This window comes from Mustela putorius, unplaced genomic scaffold (assembly GCF_011764305.1).
Source record: "Mustela putorius furo isolate JIRA1106 unplaced genomic scaffold, ASM1176430v1.1 tig00003859_pilon_pilon_pilon, whole genome shotgun sequence".
In the NCBI taxonomy this organism is placed as follows: Eukaryota; Metazoa; Chordata; class Mammalia; order Carnivora; family Mustelidae; genus Mustela; species Mustela putorius.
The window spans coordinates 33,449,190-33,470,270 of NW_025422011.1; the positions used below are offsets into that span (position 1 = coordinate 33,449,190).

General features: G+C 48.6%; 3 protein-coding genes and 2 non-coding genes across 13 annotated transcripts in view; 2 read left to right on the plus strand and 3 right to left on the minus strand.

Annotated features, from left to right (window-relative positions):
• Positions 1-10,467, plus strand: part of DENND2B (DENN domain containing 2B) — a 173,270-nt gene extending 162,803 nt beyond the window's left edge. For all 9 annotated transcript variants that reach the window (XM_045065852.1, XM_004751927.3, XM_004751930.3 and 6 more), the window contains 7 exons: positions 1,631-1,779; positions 5,387-5,564; positions 5,822-5,863; positions 6,867-6,978; positions 7,741-7,980; positions 8,850-8,936; positions 9,723-10,467. In XM_045065852.1, the coding sequence (XP_044921787.1) occupies positions 1,631-1,779; positions 5,387-5,564; positions 5,822-5,863; positions 6,867-6,978; positions 7,741-7,980; positions 8,850-8,936; positions 9,723-9,757 (843 nt within the window). In that variant the 3' untranslated portion in view covers positions 9,758-10,467. The remainder of the gene's footprint in view (positions 1-1,630; positions 1,780-5,386; positions 5,565-5,821; positions 5,864-6,866; positions 6,979-7,740; positions 7,981-8,849; positions 8,937-9,722) is intronic.
• Positions 10,468-17,097: 6,630 nt separating this feature from the next.
• On the minus strand, positions 17,098-20,104 carry RPL27A (ribosomal protein L27a). The gene is made up of 5 exons (XM_013055797.2): positions 20,014-20,104; positions 19,562-19,625; positions 19,051-19,126; positions 18,183-18,357; positions 17,098-17,270 (listed from the first exon to the last, which is right to left on the minus strand). Exons 1-5 carry the CDS (start codon positions 20,014-20,016, stop codon positions 17,142-17,144), a joined length of 447 nt encoding a protein of 148 aa, XP_012911251.1. The 5' UTR covers positions 20,017-20,104; the 3' UTR covers positions 17,098-17,141.
• Positions 17,379-17,509, minus strand: LOC123387809. The gene has a single exon (XR_006602297.1). It is a non-coding gene; the product is annotated as a small nucleolar RNA SNORA3/SNORA45 family (small nucleolar RNA).
• Positions 18,753-18,883, minus strand: LOC123387810. The gene has a single exon (XR_006602298.1). It is a non-coding gene; the product is annotated as a small nucleolar RNA SNORA3/SNORA45 family (small nucleolar RNA).
• A 65-nt stretch (positions 20,105-20,169) lies between the features above and the next one.
• The window catches only part of TRIM66 (tripartite motif containing 66), a 57,253-nt gene continuing 56,341 nt past the window's right edge, over positions 20,170-21,081 (plus strand). The window contains exon 1 of the mRNA XM_045065854.1: positions 20,170-20,387. The gene's annotated coding sequence lies outside the window, so the exon portion shown is untranslated. The remainder of the gene's footprint in view (positions 20,388-21,081) is intronic.

Consider the following 21,081-nt stretch of genomic DNA (forward strand, 5'->3'; position numbering starts at 1 on the left):
CTAACTTGAATTGCTTACTGTCACTGAAACTTGCTTCATTTTGCCTTGAACACTCTTCCCTTCTCTCCTTGGACAGCCCAAATGAAGTATCTTGTGCTCTAACCCCCCCCCCCCCCCCCCCCGCCCGCCACCGCCGCCGCCATGAAGACACGAATCATGGCTTCCTCCATCTTGGTTGTTTAGACTCAGTCAGCCCCATTGGACTGTGATCCTTGAGGGCAGGGATACATGAGAAGAGGTCCTATAGGATGCTTCTGGGAATTCTCATACCCTGGAGGGAGCCAGGACCCCAGGGGTGGTAGGAGCATGGCGCTATGCTACAGAGCCAGTCCTGTTGGACTGTGTGTAGGCTCTTGGGGGTGGAGGGGTGTGGGGGAGCCTCACTGTAACTTCTTGGGGCTAGGACAGGGGCTCATACAGAGGCCTCTTGTGTCCCCGTGGTGTGGGTTTCCCTCAGGCCACATTCTGGGAGCATTTTGGGTGAGTGTGGCATTGTGCTCATCCCTGGGCCTTCTAGGAGGTCACCGGTGGTGGGAAAGGTAGTATCCGCTGATTGCGGGGGCACCTTGTACCCATTTTGCTGCTTCTCTGGGAGCCAGAGGAATTGAATATTGAGCTAGGAGTTTGAACTCCCCTTGCTTAGACCCTGAGGAATAAATGAAATGATAGGGGCGAAAGCCCCTGGAAAAGAGCTCTGATGCCCTGGGCTCTATGAGGGAACCCATTTCTCACCCTGCTTAGCAGGAGGCCTAGACACCCTTGCTGCCCACAGGCACTGAGAGACCAAGGAGAACACGAAGCAGGCCCCTATGGCAGCTGCTTTGGCCTGGCCTGAGCTCCCGCAGTTCCTCCTGCTCTCACTGCTAGGGTCAGTTGCTACCCTTCACGCTCAGGACCACCTCCAGGGAAGTGACTTTTTGTGCCATAGCACCGACCTTGGGAGTGGCCTTGCACCCCCTGGAGGGCGGATGGCTGGGTCTGGCCCCGATAAAGTCCTGCTTCCTGGCACGGTAGTGGAGTAGCCAGCCTTTTCCTTGTGTTTTCCTTGTCCCTGGCACAGAGATTAGATGGCTCATGGAGATAGAGGCCAGAAGAGTAGCAAAAACGGGACCTCTGGAAGGAAGAGGGAGAGGACATGGTGACAAGGACACTAGCATTGCCTTCTGAGAGATGGCAGTCAAGGGATACGGAGATGCTGCTCTTCCTGTGGCCGGGGGAGCAGCAATGGAATCTGGTCAGCATGGGCGCCAAGACCTCTACTGAGGGGATGGACCTGGGCGCAGGGATTACCCCACAGATAGAGCTGTGTGGTTTCCTCATTCTCCTTATCTATAAGAGCAGCCGCCTCTCCTTTTCCTGTGAGCCCGATGGATGGCTCATCAACTGCTTCCCCCCGGAGCCTCCTCCACATTCCAGTTATCCCTCTTGCCACAGGCTAAGTGTCTGAGTATTGTGGGAACAGAGCTGTGGTCTGAGAGGAGACGGAGACTGGATCTTACTGTACAGTGGGGTAGATTAGAAACCTGGAAAAAGAAGAGAGAGAAACCCACTGCCCTTCACTTTGTGTAGGACCTGGGAGGCACACCCACCTCGCCTGCCTGGAGCCACTTTCCCCCTTGCTGTCCTGCAGGTGTTAGAGCTGCGGCGGCCCATGGATTCCCGGCTGGAGCACGTGGACTTCGAGTGCCTCTTCACCTGCCTCAGCGTGCGCCAGCTCATCCGAATCTTCGCCTCGCTGCTGCTGGAGCGCCGAGTCATTTTTGTGGCAGATAAGCTCAGGTAAGGCCCAGCAGGACAAGGTGAAGAAGGGAAAGGACACGTCCGCTGATCTGACTTGTACTTATGAGCCCTGCTACGTGCCAGCCGCTGTGGTGTTGGTGTGGCAGGATAGAGAACCCAAGGGAGGACTTAGCCTGAGGGAAGAGGTGGGGACATTTGTTCTTTGGCCCAGCCAAGAGGGTGCAGATGCAAACACATGGATATGGAGAGAGGTAGAGTAAGGAGATTTCTGGCTGGTGGTAGGACTTCCTGTGGAGGAGGAGGCAGGGATGTCTCTGTGGAATGTGGGGTTGGAGGAGAGTGATGAGCTCTTAGGCAGAGCCACTTGAGGAAGGGGCAAGAGCGCTGACTAGGGTTTGGAGGAGCGCTGAGCCCCCCCCAGCGAGGATCCAGTTAGGGCATCACCTGGAGAAGGCACCTGGGGATTTGTGGAGAAGGTCAAGGGGAGGTATTGAGGGTGCCAGGGAGGAGAGTGGTTGCAGGAAGGTTGGCCAGTCAGACTAGGAGAGGGAAAAGATGTTTGGGGACAGGAGGTGCCCATGAGGCAGGGGAGCTTGTTTAGAAGGAATAGGAAAAGAGCTGGGTAGATCCTGGGTCTTGGTCTGATATGTTGGCATTTATGATTTTAGAGGCAGAGGAGTTTCAGATGCCAAGATCTGGCTGTGGCTATAGGAGGGGGTGGTGGAAGGGTCACAGAACATGAGGCATTATGAAAAGAGTTGAGCTCTTCTAGGCAGTCAAGATCCATAAAAGAGTGTCGCAGTCTCCTCAGGCTGCTTGTAAGCAATCGAAGTGTATTTCTCACAGCTCCAAAGGGTGGACATCCAAGCTCAGGGTGCCAGCGTGGATTTGTTTTTTAAGGGCCTGCTTCCAGGCTCATAGCCAGAGTCTTTTCATTGTGGTAGAAGGAGCCAGGGAGCTCTGTTGGTCTGTTTTATAAGCACATGAATCCCATTCATGAGGGCCCCACCATCATGACCTAAGCACCTCCCAAAGGTCTGTGACCTCATATTTGGGGTTTAAGATTTCCACACAGGAATTCTGGAGGGCACAAATACTTAAACCACGGCATAGAGTGTATGTGGGGAGTGGACAGGAAAGTAGAGGATGAGATCTTGGCAACCCGTTGTGTATTTTTTTTTGGTCAAAGAATCCATCACAGGAAGAAGAGGTTTCTTGAGAATGGTGGAGTTAATTCAGTCACCTGGACATTTATTAACCCACCTGCTCTATGCCACACCATATGCCAGGTGCTGATAGGAGGGGCAGAAAAGAAAAATCCTCTTGCGGGTTGGTCATCAGTAGGGCCAGGCTCCCTGGGGTCTTCCTTTCTGTCTGTGTGAGGGGCTACTGAGGGGAGCAGGAGAAAGGGACTCTAGAATGCCATCTCGGGGCATTGGGGCAGGATGCCAGGCCCACCCTTGGTCCAGGAGAAGGAAAAGGAGGAAATGCCAGGGCTGCTGGCTTTTCCAGAGAAGGCCTGCTTTAGAAACGAAAACGGTCCCTCGCTTCCCACCTCAGCCTCAGTGTTTCATAGTTGTGTGTCTTGTGGTCTGTCAAGAAGGGGCTCAGCCTGGCAGCTGGAAAAAGCCAAGGACAGCGGCCCCGTGGAGCCTTTGTCTGCTGCCTCCCTGCCACCCATGTTCATTCTTCCTCATCAAGAGAGCCTGGCCAGACCGCGGTGTCCCTACCAAAGCCTGGACCCGAGGTTCCTTTTTTGTGAAGGTTCCATTCCCTCACTCGGGGCTTCCTCTTTGCCGCCCCCACCCATAGCCCAGCTCCGCGAGGGCCCTGAATGCAGCTATTGTTTCCTTTGGCTGCTCCTGCCTCTGAGCACATTCCTGCACCATCCTGGAAGGAAAATACCCCAGGGCTCTGTTCTTTGCCCGGCTCAGCATTCAAGTTCTGCCACTCTTGGGTCTAAGAAAAGATACCCACCCTCCTCAGGGTCTGCCTGTGACTAGAGAGGGGCAGGGTAGGCAATCCAGTGATGGCACCAGGCCTGGACTGGGTCAGGGCTCAGTGAGTCCAGCCATCTCATGTCCTGTTGCTTACATTTTAGGTTGTCCACAAATCCTTTGTGCCTCCAGGTCTAGTTTTGATGTCTGAGTATATGGAAGTGTGCACCGTGTATGTGTACAGGTTCTGCAGTGATCAGCCCCAGGGGCTGTACAAAACCTTCTGTCTCCAAAGAGCCAGGCCCATTGGAGGGGAAGGTGGAGATCAGTGTGTCCCTCACCCTGAGACAGCCCTTTCCTAGATCTTTTCCAGATGGCTCTCCTTGAGGTGTGGGGAACTGCTGTCCCCAGGGGAAGGGCTGTCAGAGCCAGGACACCTGTGTCTCTGCCTTAAGACCCAGCACTATTTTAGGCATCTCTAAGGTGACAGGACAACCAAGCAAGGCACTGGCTGACGAAATACTTGTGAACATCCACAGGTCCTTCAAGAAAAGGGGATTTGTTTCTGTCATGGGTTGGAACCATGTTCTCTAACTGAGGGGGCATTATTCAGGAAAGGGGGCGAATTCCTGCTGGAGGTGATCCTGTAGAGTCTATTGTGGCTAATAGGTGGGACCAATAGAGGCAGAGGGTCAGAGTGGGAAAGTCAAGCTTAAAACTGAACTTGACCGTGGCCTTTGACTCCCCATCTACAATGTGGTCCCTAGGGGAGGGCCTTTGATTCTCTTCCCAGCAGATGTGTTGTTCAAGCCAGGTGTGTCTCCTGTGTCTACTAGTGCCCCACACCAGCCCTCAACACACATGGGGCATGTACACTCACTTCTGCTCCCACTGGCTAGCACCCTGGAGGTCTTCCTTCCCTCTTGCATTGGCCATTCTGCTTAGATAGCTGGTCCTGGAGTGCTGCTAGGTCTAGACGCCTGGAGCCCCCTCTAGGCGGAGAGAGGAATGACCCCACTGAGACTGTAGACTATTTTTTGGAGCCTGTGAGGAAAGATGGGTGGGGGTGCCTTTTCCCAGCTTGGTAGGAGTGGTGCCGGGCTCCTCACCTCAGTCAGTGGTCCTCAGACCACTTTTTGCGATTACAGAGAGGAAGGGTTGGATAGACGGCAGAGTAGTCAAGTGACATGGGACTGGGAGACAGGACAGTTGGTTGTGTCCTGGGTTGGCCACTTATGAAACTGACCCTTCGTATCTGTAGGCCCAGCTATAAAAGGTAGACCTGGTAAGACTACCTCTGACGGCCTTCCAGCTCTTGCATACTCCGATTATGTGATCAACTCTTGCTCCCCTTACCTTCATGTTCCCTGGCTTGAGCTGTTACTTCCCCACCAAGTTAGGCCTGTCTGTGCATTAGGGTGGCCATTGCGGGTATGTATGTGAGTCGTTTGTGAGTTTAAGCTTTACTGTGTATCTTCGTGGCTGTTCCTAGGTCAAGTCCCAAAGAAGGTTGGTGGTACCAGTGTCCTCGAGGCCCTGAGCAGTGGGAATGTGGGGGCTTCACCAGTCTGCAGGGTCAGATCCTGACCTGAGCTCCATTAGCACTTCTGTTGCACTGGGAAGCTTAACCTATAAAAGGATGTTCTAACTCCCATTCCCCAAAGGTGCTAGGCCTGGGCTCAGGTGCTTTGTCTCTGTCTGTCTACCAGTACACTCTCCAGCTGCTCCCATGCCGTGGTGGCCTTGCTCTACCCCTTCTCCTGGCAGCACACCTTCATTCCTGTCCTTCCGGCCTCCATGATTGACATCGTCTGCTGTCCCACACCCTTCCTGGTTGGCCTGCTCTCCAGCTCCCTCCCCAAACTGAAGGAGCTGCCTGTGGAGGAGGTGGGCCATTGTCTGGGGGACCAGCTGGGTGAGGGATGGAGGAATAAAGGGACTGAAGGAACAGAATCTCCCAGGAGGGAGGGAGGGGTGGAGGGGGAAAGGAAGGGACCAAGACCACTGGAATCTTCTCACTTGTGGCCTCTGGGCCTCTCTGCCCAGCTCCTGTCCCTTCCTGGAGTTATTCCTGTTGTCTGACTCTGAGGGCATCGCAGGGGCTCATTCCCTGCATCACTGCCACTGATGATTCTTTCTTTTAGGCACTGATGGTGAATCTGGGATCCGACCGATTCATCCGACAGGTAAAAAAGAGCAGGACCCCACAGAATATGTCCTGCCCTGGGGTAGATGCCTGTTTGCTGCAGGGCCCAGGGCACCCGACACTGGTACACACATTGCTCAACCCTTACAGCCTATTTGCTGAGCTCTCTGGGATCCATATTCACAGACTAGACAAAAATGGGGAGAAACTGATCGGGGAAGTGTTGACCCCAGCAGGATCTGCCTTTCTGGTTGGGATCATCCAGTGTGATGGAGTGTGGGAATGTGAAGAGCATGGCCTGGAAGTCTGAACACTTGAGGTCTGGTTCTGCCACCTTGGAGCCCCACGATCTCAGGCAGGCCTCCCAACTTCTCCAAGCCAGAGTTCTCTCATCTCTAAAGTGGGCATGGTGACACCACCTGCCTTGAAATGTTGCTGGGGGATGATACATGATGCACAGGATGCTATGGAATTCCAAGGTTTACAGTCATCGTAGTAACTTTAGAAAGCCTTTGTTAGCCATGGAAGTTCTTCCGGCTTTCCACTAAGGAGCACAGCCCACTGGTGTGCCCTCCGGGAAGGTAGAGTGTGTTACACACCACTGACAGCTGCCACTTCTGGGTACAAGGCATCAAGGTACAGACATAGAACAAGAATGCAGAGATAGGAACGACAGCCTAACCTCATACCTGAGCCACAGGCTGGGCCATAGTTTCCCTACACTAAGCCAGCTCTGCTTCCCACCATGGAGCTGGAGAAAGAGGAGCTGGGGAAGCTTCCTCAGGGTGCTGGGCAAGGAACCCCGAGCTCCTGGGCAGTGAATGCCACGGCCTCCACCACTTTTTATCTTTTTATCCTTGGACGAGTTTCCTAACCTCTCTTTCTGCTCAGCTTCTCATTATAAAATGAGGTTGATAATAGTATTGGGATTTGGGGGAAGAATGAATAATATTAAATATTTAAGCTCTTTAGCCAGGGCCTGGCATATAGTAAGTGCTCAGTGTCTATAATTATGATGACTGTGTGTTTTCCTTCCCCTGTAGATGGATGATGAGGACACGCTGTTACCGAGGAAGTTACAGGCGGCTCTGGAGCAGGCTCTAGAGAGGAAGAATGAACTGATCTCCCAGGACTCTGACAGCGACTCTGATGATGGTGAGTGAGGCTTGCCCCAGGGCAGAATCAGCTCTGGCCCCAGGACTCCCTCTGCTCTGGATCTGGGCCTTATGGTACCAGGACCCTGTTTCTACATACCAGAACCGTCTCACTGATGGGGCTTCAGGTACAGGACCTTGGTCTCAGCCTAGCCTGGAATTCTCCAGCCCCACTACCAGTGGGCTCAGGGAGTAAAGGGCCTGCAGGGAGAGAAGATTGTGGTGTTTTGTCAGGGGGAGTTGAGAAACATAACTTTGGGGGCACTTCTGGGGTGGCCCAGGCTAGAAAGCTACCCTCTTCCATCTAATTCTTCTCTACTTCAGAAGGTTTGAGAAAGAAAACCCAAAGACATATGGCAATGCCTAGACTCTTCTTGCTGATAGGAAACTAGTTATTGCTCCCTCAGGGGCCTTGCCTTGAGCCCCTGCAGGAGATGGAGGGAACTTCCTCTTCTTGTGAAGCCCAGGAAAACCACCAAGGGTAAGGAGTATGGGGAAAGTGATCCTCTGGTCTCTGATTTCCACTCACAGTTGCACAGTGAATATTTGCCTACTTGCATGTGCAGAGCACAGTTTCTGACCTAGATCAGAGGCTAGTTACAAGCCCAGGAGCATAAGAGATAAAGTTTCAAAAACCGCTAAGTGGTTCTGGCTAGAAATTCTCTTGGGGAGAGGGAGACAATACCAGGTAGAGATTGGGGTTGGAGGTTGGAGATGACCGGTTCTTGGCCTGAACCTTGAAGATTTGTCTTTTCTCTTCCAGAATGTAATACCCTCAATGGGCTCGTGTCAGAGGTGTTTATCCGGTTCTTTGTGGAGACTGTCGGGCACTACTCCCTCTTCCTGACTCAGAGCGAGAAGGGAGAGAGGGCCTTTCAGCGAGAGGCCTTCCGCAAGTCTGTGGCCTCCAAGAGCATCCGTCGTTTTCTTGAGGTTTTTATGGAGTCTCAGATGTTTGCCGGCTTCATCCAAGACAGGGAGCTAAGAAAGTGTCGGGCAAAGGGTAAGGCCAGAAGAGATTGGGGTTGGGGGCTACTAGCAGGCCAGAGTAACTGGGCACCATGACAGAAGCTCTTAGCTGTTGGCTGGGCCAGGCCTCCTACCATCCCTTTCTTCTGCTAGAAACCACCAACAGAGCTTTCTTCTCCTCCTGTTGCAGTAAATGCCTTCACGAGATTGTGCACAGGCCGCAGCCATGTGGCTGGTAGCGTCTCCCTCCACCCAAGAGCAGCGTACCATTGGTTGCCCATCCCCTCCCCAGATGCTCTTCTCATTCAGAGAAAAAGGCCAGACTGAGCAATTTAGGGGGTTCTAAGAACCAGAGGTTGGAGAAGCCATGAAGAAAATTGAGCTAGCTCTTGGGGTTGGTGGCAGCCTCCATTCAGAATAGGTTACCTTGTGTCTAATATCAGATCAGCTCACTCTAGGACTTTTTTGTGTGGGTTTTTTTTTTTTTTTTTAATCTCATCAAGATCTTTTTTTCTAACCTCAGGGTTATTAGTTACATTTTCTGTTCACTAATACCATCCATTTAGTCTAACAAACCTTTTGGAACAACATGGTAGAGTGTTCTAAGAGGACCTAGAGAAGGCACCAGCTCTGAAACAAGGAGTGGCATCTTTGCCTTACAGAGTGTAGCTCAGGCACATGCGCTGGGAAGCAAGGTGCTGAGGACCTCTTGCTTCAGCAAGTGAGCACAGTGAGATGTTATTAACTACAGTTCTGATGATGAGACAGTCTGAATTCTAGTAAGATGCTCCCATAAATTGTGATTGCAGATCCTTTGTTTCTCTGTGCCCATGGTCCCCTCCAATAGGCCTCCCTTCCCTTCCTGCAATGATGGTTCTATTCCCTGTTCCTCCTCTTCCCCAGGCCTCTTTGAGCAGCGAGTGGAGCAGTATTTAGAGGAACTCCCAGACACTGAGCAGAGTGGGATGAATAAGTTTCTCCGAGGTTTGGGTAAGTAGCATGGTCACTGATGAGACAGATGTTCAGCAAGAAGCTGGGGCTGGGGTATCTGTACCCAAACTACTCTAAACCAGTACCAGAGGGTATTTATATTGGAGCTGTAGACAGAAGAGTAAGAGATCCCCTGGTGAAGAGGTTCTCAGCCCAGTCCTCCAAGAGCATTAAGCACAGTATTTTTTTTTTTTTTACGATTTTATTTATTTATTTGACAGGCAGAGATCACAAGTAGGCAGAGAGAGGAAGAAGCAGGCTCCCTGCTGAGCAGAGAGCGCAATGCGGGGCTCGATCCCAGGACCCTGAGATCATGACCTGAGCCGAAGGCAAAGGCTTAACCCACTGAGCCACCCAGGCGCCCCTATTAAGCACATTAAATTGCAGAACCAGGAGAAACCAGAGATCCTTACATAAATCAGGTCTTTTCCTGCGTGTTCCTTTCTGAGTGTATATGAGGATTCTGGGGGCAGTGAGCTTTTCTCTAGGCCTAAAGGGGTCTACAAAAGTCTCAGTGCCAGAGTGCCCTTCTCTGAAAACCTCCACTGTCTTCATAGCATGTCTCAGTTTAAAGGGAAATTGGGGCCAAAGAAGTTAAATAGCTTGCACATAGCCACAGTGATTGATACCAGTGCCCTAATTAGAACTCTAACATATTTTCACTGCCCCGGATCAGATCCATCTCAGCTAAAATCCAGTCTTTCTAGCCAGATCTCCCACTGAGAGGGTTAAGGCTGTTACAAGAGTTGATACTGAAACCTCACCCTTGCCCTCTCTGACCCACAGGCAACAAAATGAAGTTCCTCCACAAGAAGAATTAAGCCCCTTTCCCAGTAACGGAGCCCAGTGCCTTGCCAAGCCTGGAGCCTGGGGAGGGGGCCAGCTTGGAACCTTCTGGGCTGCTGTGGCTACTCTGCCCCCACAGACCCTGCCCTCCAAGCCAGCCCACCTCTGCCTTCACAATATCCCAGGATACTGTTTGTAAATAATCTGCTGTAAGCTTTCTTATCTCTTTTTGTAACAAGCAAAGAGAATCTGGTAAATATTTGTATATTCCCAAGGGGCTGGGTGCTGGCGACTGGCCAATTATGTGCAGCTGACTGTCTCAGCCGAACCACTGATCTTCCCCTGGAGGCTCCAGGCCTGCCTGCCTGAGGCCCCTGCTGCCAGTCTTGGGCCCTGGAGAGCAGATGCTGTCTTGTTATGTACAGGAAGACTATTTTTTTTTTTTTTTAATCTTAGAGTTTCTATTTTTTTTCCAGTAGTCCCCCTCCCCTAACCCTCCGTTTTTGAAAGGCAAAGGCCAATCAGTTCCCATTTGCAGCGTGGTACCAGACTCTCGGGCCTGGCCCTCTCTTGTTCCTCCCACCTTTGTGATGATGGTCAGTGAGTCACGGGAAGCCCACCCCCCACCCCCGGCTGTTCCAGTGCTCTCCAGGCCCAGCTTGCAGTCCGTGGTGGCCACGATGCGGTACAGGGCATCCCTCCTTCCCACCATCTACGGGTGTTCTCAATAAACAGTGTACAGTTATTTGGGCCCAGAGCCCTACGTGTTCCTTGGCTTCATTTTCTATAGTTCTCTCTCCTGGGGGATGGGCTCAGATAGGCCAGTCAGGAATGAAACACCATCATGCAGGGAATGAGCACTTCCTTAAGAGTTCAGCTTCAGTGTGAGTCACTTACCTCCCCTGAAACAAGTTCTCTGGCTTGAACTGTTATGACTGGTCTAGAAGATACCTTGTCATTGTTTTGTTCAGCTTGCCACTTCGATAACCAGCTGTTCAGACTCTCTGTGTAAGTGTTCCCAGTGATGGAAAGAATGCTCAGTGCTTGCAGCTCCACTGTTAGGTGAATCTTAAAATTTTGCTCTTTATTATGAAGCCCTCACTTCATACTAAAAGTGATGAAGACATCACTGGGTGTCCTGACATTGGTGGTTAAAGCTCAGCAAAAGCCAACCCAGGCTTGCTCACAGCTCTGGCCCATTGCCTATAGCTCTTCTGTCACTCTGTTACTAGTTTTCTCCTGTTGACCTCTGCAATATTCCTTGGAAAAGCAAGAAGAGCAGGGCAGGAAATATGGGTGGCTTAGGCTTTTCACCCACCCAAGGCCTTCGCAGAGCAAAGACTGTGAAAATTTCTAAGACGAAAGATGAGGCAGTAAGCTGGAACTCCCTTAACTGAATTCAGTTTGGCACTGGCAGGATTTGAACCAAGAAGTAGACCTTCCTGTCCTTCCGCCCTGGCCTACTTAAACAGGAGACAGTCCTATCCTGGACTCCCTTACCTCTTCCTTCCCATTTCCATTGAGGCTCCCAAGGTCCCAACCTGTTTGGGGTTTGAGGTTGCTATCTTCCTCCTAAAGTGTAAAGGGTTTGTTTTCTGGGAAGACAAAGTCGTCGTCTCCTCTGAAAAAGCCTCTTACATAGTTGGCTTTGGCATCTTCCAGGAATAGGGAGGCAGAGATTGAGGCCTCATGAATCTGAGTTCTCAAGCTAAAGTAGAGAAGATAGTACTTATCAACAGAAAGTCCAGGGTCTGGTATAGTTAACTTCAGGACTCATTACTGCTAACCCAGCCTGGGCTTCATGATGGTCACAGAAGTAGATTCCTTAACAGTAAAATAGTAATAATACAGTTTCCAAAAGCTGTTTCTTTCTCCTTTCCTTCTCCCACTCCCCTCTTTTTTAATGTGATTCCAAAGAATCCTCACAGATATGTGGTTACATCACAAGAGATATAGGTATAAATTCCTTTTTTAAAATAAAATTTGAAACTTTTATGTATCTTTAAAATCTTAGGATACCTAAGATTAACCCCAAGGATTTTTTCCTCCTGTAAGGGCCACAGCTTCATCCTAATTCAGAAAATCAGTACAGGCCCATAATGGCTCTGGTTAGGCTACAAGGGTCCACACAGGGAGTACTATGGACTAGGCACGGAAGACTTTGGGGGAATATAGAGGAGGGTATGATAGCAGGCAGCCTGGTATGGGGTTGACAAAAAGTGGTCAGGACTTCTTTCAAGTTGTTTTACATGACCCCTAAATAGATGGTTTTTAACCCTATCTGATCCAACACTCTCCTTTTCTATAGCACATACTCTAATTCCCCCCTTTACTATCCTGAAATGAAATTGGTATATAAGGTAACCTACCTAAACATACCTTAATTTTCATATAAATAGGGAGAAATAAAAGGAAAAATTTTGTTTAACATGTATTTAAATATGTAAATGCTTGGGTATAGCTGTACTAGAAGATATAATGAGGTTAGATATAGAATCACTGAATTTAGCAGCTACACAAGCACAGATCAAAGTGTGTTGTATCAGCAACAGATTCTACTGAGTAAGTGCTACCATTGGTAAGAGAGCTGGACAACTTTTTTTTTAGAGGGTATGGAGGGGCAGAGGGAGAGGGAGAGGAAATCTTAAAGAGGCTCCACACCGAGCATGGAGCCCAGCACAGGCTCAATCTCAAGACCCTGAGGTCATGACCTGAGTTAAAATTAAGAGTCAGATGCTTAACGGACTGAGCCACTCGTGCACCCCAGAGAATTGAACAGCTTTTGGCAATGTTGTGAGCAAAACACAGTATGAGCTTTCCCTTAACTTAAACAGCATTTGGAATCCTGGAAAACTGAGAAGTATTTATACCCTGGGGGAGGGTATTATGTGTAAAATGGAGATAGATCTAAACTAGATTTTTGTTGTTTAGAATCAACCCATACATTGCAGGATGTCTAGCAACCTGGACCCTCCATGATTGTGACAAAAAAAACCCTGCCCCATTAATTTTCAAACTGTCTCCCCAGAGGATGGTTTTTGCCACCATTGAAAATAAGTGTCTTTAAACCATCTTTCTGACCACCCAAGGGCACTTACTCAGGGACAACACAAAGCTTTTCCTCTACCAGAAGCCCCAATGCCTACAGAGTGTCAGCCCTCTTCTATTCTGGAGTCAATAAAGGCCCTGGGTTTTCTTCTTAATCACTTTGGTAACTTTTAGAGCAGGGCAGGTTCCCAATACATCTTCCTAAATGCCTTTTTGTTTGTTTGTTTTTAAACTAAATATGCATGCTCTGGTAAACTGTAGTGTCAAAATGAGGAATCTGGGTTCCTTAAAGGCAGTATTTTGAAGGAGTATCTTTGGAAAGCCATATTATTCCAACTCCAGCTTATATTGGAATTAGGGCTCCCCCAAAAGCATTCTAATTATAATCACAGCTCAGTTCAAATTTTTGCTAATAATAATATCCTTTTACATGGAGACTTGTAACTTGTACCCAAATGACTTATTTATAAAGATACAGAAGCAGTATTAAAAAAAAAAAAAAAAAAAAAAAAAAGGAGGGGGCGAAATAAAAGTAAAACAAAAATTGGGCCATAAAACAGAGCCAGAATTCAATTTACATTCTTAATAAAGGTGATACACGAAATTAATTTCTAGAGCCAAAGTAGTAGTATGCCTTCCTAAACATCTTATTTGCCTATGGAGGTGGGGGTGAGTGTCACTTAAAAGGTCATGAAAACTTAAAAAAAAGTCATGAAAATTCTAGACCAAGAGAAAATACTACATTTCGGTACTGGCAAGTTTCTGGTAACTTGGAAATTATTTTCTGTCCATTTATATTGCTTTTTATATTCTATTAAATATATTATATTAAATATGCATTTGGTTAAGCAAGAAACTCAAACTATCAAAACATACATCTCCCCCACCTCACACAGCTCATTAGAAATGCCTTCTCAGTTTTATGTCCTCCCATTTCAATCTCCATGTACGTACAAGCAGGTGTCCCAGGTACCGTGAACGTCGTAATTGGCGCTCATCTTTTTGACAACCAATTAACAAGCTAATTCTGAGAAGTTTGGAAATTCCCGTGTTTGACGTGAATATAAAAACCATGTTTCCATAAGCGTCGCAAGGTTGGCCCGGCCCCCTGTTCTGAAGGGGCCCACGCCCACCGAGAGCCGCCGACTTAAACCTCCCGCCATGCCTAGGAAAGTCTCCCGGCCGCTCGACAAGCCCGGCTCCGCCCATTCCGGAACTGGCTGCGCCCACGGAAGGAACCGGTGCCGAACGTGCTTCCGGTCGTGGAGCGGGTGAGGTTAATGTGACCCCGGAACCAGAACCTTACACCCTCAGGAAGTGGTTCTCCAGGGCTGAGGCGAGAAGAGGTGGGTGTTGTGTGATGGCGTCGCAGAAGTAGGGCCGTGTAAACCACAAGGGCAGCTGCGGGAGCCTCAGGCTCTGTAGGGCTGTGGCCTCTGCCGTCTCCGTTGTCGTCCGCCTTCCGCCGATGGTGCGCCCTTAGGCACACCAGGGGTTTTCAGACCAGGGGCTGATTTTGTGTGGCCTGGCCATCAAGTAAGAATACGCGTATTTGAATTGAAACCTTAAATTCGTTAGCGGATTTTGAAAATGGGGTCGAGTCCGATATCGACGTTATCTTTTTAAAGCTTCAGCTCCGAGGTTTGTATGAAAACGTATCTAAAGCACATGTACATTAGGCCAGAAATCCTATCCTTAGCAATCCAAGCTATAGAAAATAAGCAGGTCAGCCTGATGGGCTAGGTGACGTTATTTTACCAGTCTTTAGAGGAAGGTAAACATGGTTGAAGACCACGGACTTGGAGGTTATCTGACAACGCTCTGGCCTTCGTTTATGGGAAGACTTCTATTGACCCTGTACCCAGATCAGCCACTAAAAAGACCAGTGGCAGTGTGGGCCTCTGCCTGCAGCACAGACTAAGCAGCTTGGCAGCTTCATTTGTTTCTTCAGCGTGGACTGTATCTCAGCAGTGGCCCCTTTGATGCAAATATAAAGTCAAAGTGTAAGGTTTGCGCTTGGTCCCATCAAACAAGCCAAGTGGTCCCTATAGGTCTGTGCTTTTCATTTGCAACAGGAAAGTACAGTTTTGTCTCCTGGCTTCCTCGACAAGATTAACACCTGAATCAAAGCATCTGCCAGCTATTAGTTGTTGGTACTTGAGTAAGCAAGCTGGAGAGTCTGCTTCAGCTGTCCTTCCAAGGCCAGGTGGGATGGCATGGTATCTGGATTATCTTCTATTTAAAATGGATGAGGGACGTTCACATTCAGCCTGGCCATCTACACCTCCATACAAGGATAGGTATTATCCCACTTAACCCCACCATGTTTATGGGTAGTGATGCTACACAGTAAATTTCTTGGTAATAAACTGGCTTCTAAGGGACTTGTTTTCACATATGGGCTAAATCCTACCTGTCCAGGCCTAACCATTTAGCTGCCAGCCCCACCCCAATTCATCCAGTTGCAAAGTCCTATCCATTTAATTTTCTGAATCCTACTCCTGCTTTCTCATTCCCATTTTCTTTGCTCCACCTCCCACTGCAGCCCAGTCCCTAACTACACTCACTTATTTTGCTTAACTTTCCCAAATTGGATAGCATGTTTGCTCTTCTCTCTGCTTGATCATTTTCCCTTGACTTATCAGACCATGGGGATTAATTTGTCCACTCCCATAATCGTTCACAGGAAGTCGAAAAGGTTAAGTACTTCCATTTTAATCCACACAATCCTCAGTCTTTAAAGATGCCACACACAGCTGTTAAGATTTGGGTCAAAAGCTCAAACCCCATCTGTATCTCAAGATATTTTTAGACTCTTCATTGTGTAATTATAATCAGACATTAAATTCTCTTAGTATCAATATCAACTACAACCCATTTCAGATCCATGACCTCAGCTTCCAGATTGTATGTCCTCCAAGACACTAAGGGACCAGTTTTGCCTTTCGATGTCCATCATCAAAGATCAAATCTGAATTATCCAGTTTGTCCAACTGAGTAAAGCCTTTGCACACTTTTCAACCAAATCACTAAGTTTGCTGTCCATTTTCCTTTTACTTGGGGGTCTGCAGAATCCTCTAAAGGTTGTCACAAATTTGTCCCATAGGAAGTCATGGTTCCCAGCCCACATATCACCCTAGAGGACTAAGAAACCACCACTCAAACCTAGTCGCATTTTAAGTGTCATCTTATTTTTTTTGGCCAGGGTTGTAGACACCAACTTTATTTGGGGCCAAAGAAAACATCACAATTTTTGGAAAGAACTAGAAAAACTGTAGCAAATTATAATTTACCCTGAGATCTGAAGGTCCTATCTGCACACAAGCACTGGTCACCGTTTCATTTTTGTAGGATACAAACCTCAGAAAGCCCAAGTACAGCTTCTGGCTTTCCCAAATTCTATGCTAATTTCAGACTAGAATCTTTAGCATCTCATGATGTAGTTCTTTGAACATTAATACACAGGGATATGTACATCCTGACAAATGCTTTTTAGATCCCAAACCGCTTTCATGTGTAAAAGCCCCGATGTGTTTTAAGATTCAGACTGGGCCCCCTCTCAAGATTCTGGAATGGTATGATAAAAGACAGAGTCAAGGAGGAAAAACCTTAGGCTCAGGAATTATATCCTTCACAATCGCTTCAATCCTATCACTTTGTCCACTCTTTAGAATGCCCCATCAAAACTGAGTTTTCCTGGGACACCTGGGTGGCTCAGTTGGTTCAGCGGCTGCCTTCGGCTCAGGTCATGATCCCAGCATCCTGGGATGGAGTCCCACATCGGGCTCCTTGCTCAGCAGGAAGCCTGCTTCTCCCTCTGCCTCTGCCTGCCACTCTGTCTGCCTATGCTCACTCTCTCTGACAAAAACAAAACAAAACAAAACAGAGTTTTCCCTTTTGGAGTGCCTGACTGGCTCAGTTGGTAGAGCAAGTAACTCTTAATCTGACGGCCTTGAGTTCAAGTCCCATGCTGGGTAAGAGCTTACTTTAACAAAACATATCTAACCGAATATCCCCCTTTGAGCCATGTATTACAGTTAAAGGGTGTATTCTCCCACTCATTGTAAATTCAGAATATACAATGCAAACTGGTCTTTTAACTCTAAGATACATACATGTGCTATCATTCTCACTTTATAAATGAAAATGTTCTAGTTAGGTACTGGGCCAAGTCCTCTAAGTGCTGGTGCTCTCTTCCACACTTTCTGAGGGGAGCTGACTGAGTCTCAGGCCCTCATACCCTTACTCCTGGAAATCCATTAGGTGGGTTTCTGATATACAGGTCAGGAGGTAGGGGTGCTAAAGAATTTACACCCAGACCAGAAAAGAAAAGCACTTGTTAGCATTTAATGAACCTCTCCCCACGGGGCTTCAAGCTACTAGAACACAGGCGCCCCCGACACCCTTGATCTTCTCCTCTGCTCTTCTACTGAAGAATTTGGCCTTCACGATGACAGGCTGTTTTGGGAGTTTCCCCTTTCCCAAAACTTTGTAGTAGCCCTGCAGGAATAGAAAAAAAAAAAAAGCTTTAATACACACCACAGCAGATGACAACTCCCTGGATGAAGAAAGGTGCCTGCCAGTCTATGCCACCTAGGAGCTAGGACAGCATGTTTCTGATCTGGGCACTACCGGGGGCACTGACTGCCCTCGCCAGTGAATCAAGACCAGCAGATTCTCTCTGAGGACTCTAGCACACCAGGACAAGAGATGTGTCAGGATGTGACTCTAGCCTCAAGCAAACATCTCCCCCACCCTATTCAATTACCAGGTGATAAGCAAAAATAAAGACTACATTCCCAGCAAGGTTCCAAGAAGTCCTGACCATCAAAATTGCTCAAGGAGTGTTAAGTAGGCTGGGGAAAGGTATTTAAAACTTAACCAAAAGTCCCTTTAGGATTTAGACTATCTCCATACCCATGGGAGGTAAAACTGAGACAAGACTAGAACTCCAAAAGACATACAAAAATGCTTTGTCATCACTGTTCTGGGGTGTGTGGAAATCTCTTCAGATAGCGGAAATCCATAAATAACAAACATCTCAGGATTTTATTCTGTAAGGGACATAAAGGGCCAAGAGCTGTGCCTCACATAAGCGGGGCTGTCTAAGAGGGATCAGAGCCAAGATACTGCCAAAAGCTTAGACCAGAAATGCAAACCTGTATAAATCAGGGCAGTAACAGTGGGGATAAGATTACTGATTGTAAAGATTATTATTCTTCAAATATTTTATGTGAATCACAACTGAACTAGAGTTCAATTTTGGTCAGTTACCTGTGGAAATTCTATCAAAAGATGAAATAGTCTAGTAGGTAACTGGGTAGAGATTCCATATAGATCATCAAATAGATTAGATTATCCAGAATTTTGAGAGGCAAGGACTATGAAGTCAACAACTATTCCTTCACTCACCGATCGCACCACATCAATGATAGGAGCAGCTCCAGTCTTGTTTTTGGCGGCATTTACTCGTGTCTGCTCACTGACTAAGGTCCACAGTTTATCAAGGTTGACAGTTGGGCAGAAGCTCTGGTTCCTCTTTAAGTGGTAATGTCTCATACCAACTTTTCCAAAGTAACCTGGGTGACTAGGAAGAGAAGGGCAATCACTTTTATAACCTGACTCCAATTAAGAAGTGATGTGTAAGATGATACACATTGTTCATCTCTTCATTGTTCATCTCTCCTAGTTTCAGTGTAAATTGTTCACTGCTGTACAACAGTGACATAGCAGGTATTCTATCCATTGTTGAACTAAAACAAATATTTAAAAAAGAAGCCACCAAAGATGCTCGGGAGTAGAAGACTAGCCTTATTTCATGGAACCAGGAGAAGTCACTGAAAAAGTCAGAGGCAATGCCAAGACTAGAGGTCTTCAAGATCACTTGACAGTATTTTATGGCAATTTTACACATTCTTGTGATAAGAGATTTTCTAAACAAATTTGGGGACATAAGTCAATCTAGGAGGTGCATAGTTAATCTGATGTCACTAACCCGGTGACTGACTATGCCATGAGGGTCACAGCCAGTGAATAAGGTCAGCAATTACTCTTCGAGGGCTCTAGCACACTAAGGCAATAAGCGGATACCCAAGCGTGACTCTAGCCTCGATGAAAAGTTCTCAGTTTGCATCAAATGTTAACTTGGTAAAACTCAGCCACACACAAGGTTTTCCAGTGGCAAGAGGCTTTCTTCCCATTGAAGGTGTCCTGAGCCAACCCTCTGCCCCTAACTCCAAACTGTCAGTGCCAGGAGAAGCACAAGCCAAGAAACACTCACTATTTGTCGAAGTTGATCCTGTGGTGATGCATGCCACCAGCATTACCCCGGCCTCCTGGGTGCTTCCGGTGCTTGCCTGCAAGAATACAAAGCTACATAGTTATAGCCTTCTCCAGCCCCTCAATTCTTCTCCTTTCCCCACACTTCTACATATTTACTTATCTTGTTCCCAGTCTACAGTACCTCTTTAAGCACTGCTATTCCCTCAAGTTTACGGGTGAAACATCTCTTTGCAATGTTCCACATCAGAGCACTATCCACAGTACTCCATGCCTTCGACAAATTAACACCTTGCCCCAACCAAATTTCATTCCCCCAACTGATGTTAAATTCTCTTCAAGTGGAGTACTGTAGAGAATTCTAAAAATTCTACCAAAAAAAAAAAAAAAATCAGCCGCTAACAGTCAAATTCGCAGAAGGCGAACCCACTTCTACCCTACCCACTTCCCGGCTAGCTAAGTACCCAGCGGGGAGAGCTCAAAGCCGACCAGGATGGGATGCCGACACTTACCGATGCGGCCGTGGCCGTGGCTCACGTGGCCCCGAAGTTTCCGGGTCTTCCTCAGTCTGGAAGGCTGTATGGAAAAAGGTGCTTGGTGATAAGGCCAAAGGGAGATGGGGCAGAGGGCGAGCTTGACCGTGTGCGAAGGGTCTGTAGGCTTTGGGGATCAAGTATCTGCGCTGGGTCACATTCAGCAAAGGTGAAGTTACGGACTGGCCCGGGGCCATGCGGCCTCATCAAGGCGGCGCCCGAGCGCGCGGGTCCCCGTGTCTCAAGAGATTCGAACCCAGGAAAAGCACGCGGCCCGACTCCAGGGCCGATGCCGGCCACCCTGCCCTGAGGTCCGCCATGGACAGCCTGGAAAGCCGGGCCAAGATCGGGGGTAGGTGGCTGGGTGCAACTCGAGTAGTGCTCGCGGCCTGCACCCGCAACTAAGCAGAGGCACAAAAAGAACCACCTACCATGTCGGCAGCCCAGACGGAAAAGGGATGTTTTTGCGAAATCTCGCGAGGTACCGATGAGGGGGGCGGAGCCAATGAGACTCACTTCCGGCAGGGAGGCCGGGCTTAGGGCGGGGTCTCTTGAGTCTCGCGGGTTTCGTAGGTCTCGCGGGTCTCGCGTGACTGCCAGACTAGGCTGTCCCTTCTTTGAGCTGGACTTCTCAGCGGAGTCCGGGTTGCGGTGGCGGCCGGAATTCCTTGCGCGCGCAGACCGCATTCCCTCAGGTTCTGAGGCTGAGAGCTGTCGCTGAATCCGCGGCTTGGGGCGCTGTGTGCTGCACGCCGTCGCGGCGCTTCTGCTCTGGAACCCGCCTAAGCCACCGTATCTCACTCAGGTCTTCGCCAAACGCCCAACTCTGAGCCATTCCTCGCGCCTCGCGTTCTTTGTGGTCTGCTAGGCTCTAGCGGTAGCGGTTGTTTGCTTGTTCTCTGGCAGCCTTGCGGATTCGCGAGGCGCCGTCTGACCCTCAGTGTGCCCACCGGGTATCTCGCTCTGCTCCCTTTGAGCCCTTTCCTAGGTGTCTGCCACCCACCGGCACCTGCTCACCCACACCCGAGGACGCACTCGGTCTTAATTCCACCTTTGCCTTTGTGCAATCATCCTGGGCATACCCAGTTTGAGCAATACTTAATACTTCAGGGATCTATATACCTGGTTGCTTTATGGTCCTTTTAATGCAGACTCTTAAGTACTTTTTTCTAACCACCAAATTTTAATTTTTCACTTGAATCTACCTGACATGGCCGTGACCCTCTCTCGCACCAGGGAACCCCTGCTCAACCTCGAACCTGCGAAACTTCTCTGGCCCATTCAGCCATTGTTGTTTACTTCTCCCACGTGTACCCGCACGCAGTCTCGTAGGCAGCTCTTATATAATTGTCGACCACATTTGTCTTCCCTTCTCCACCAAATTCCGTGGTAGTTCAGGATTATTTTCTTGTATCCACGCACTCCCAGTTCCTGGCATGTAGCAACCTTCAACAAATTAACGTGACTGAATGTACTTACTGTCACCTCACTCAGTGGAA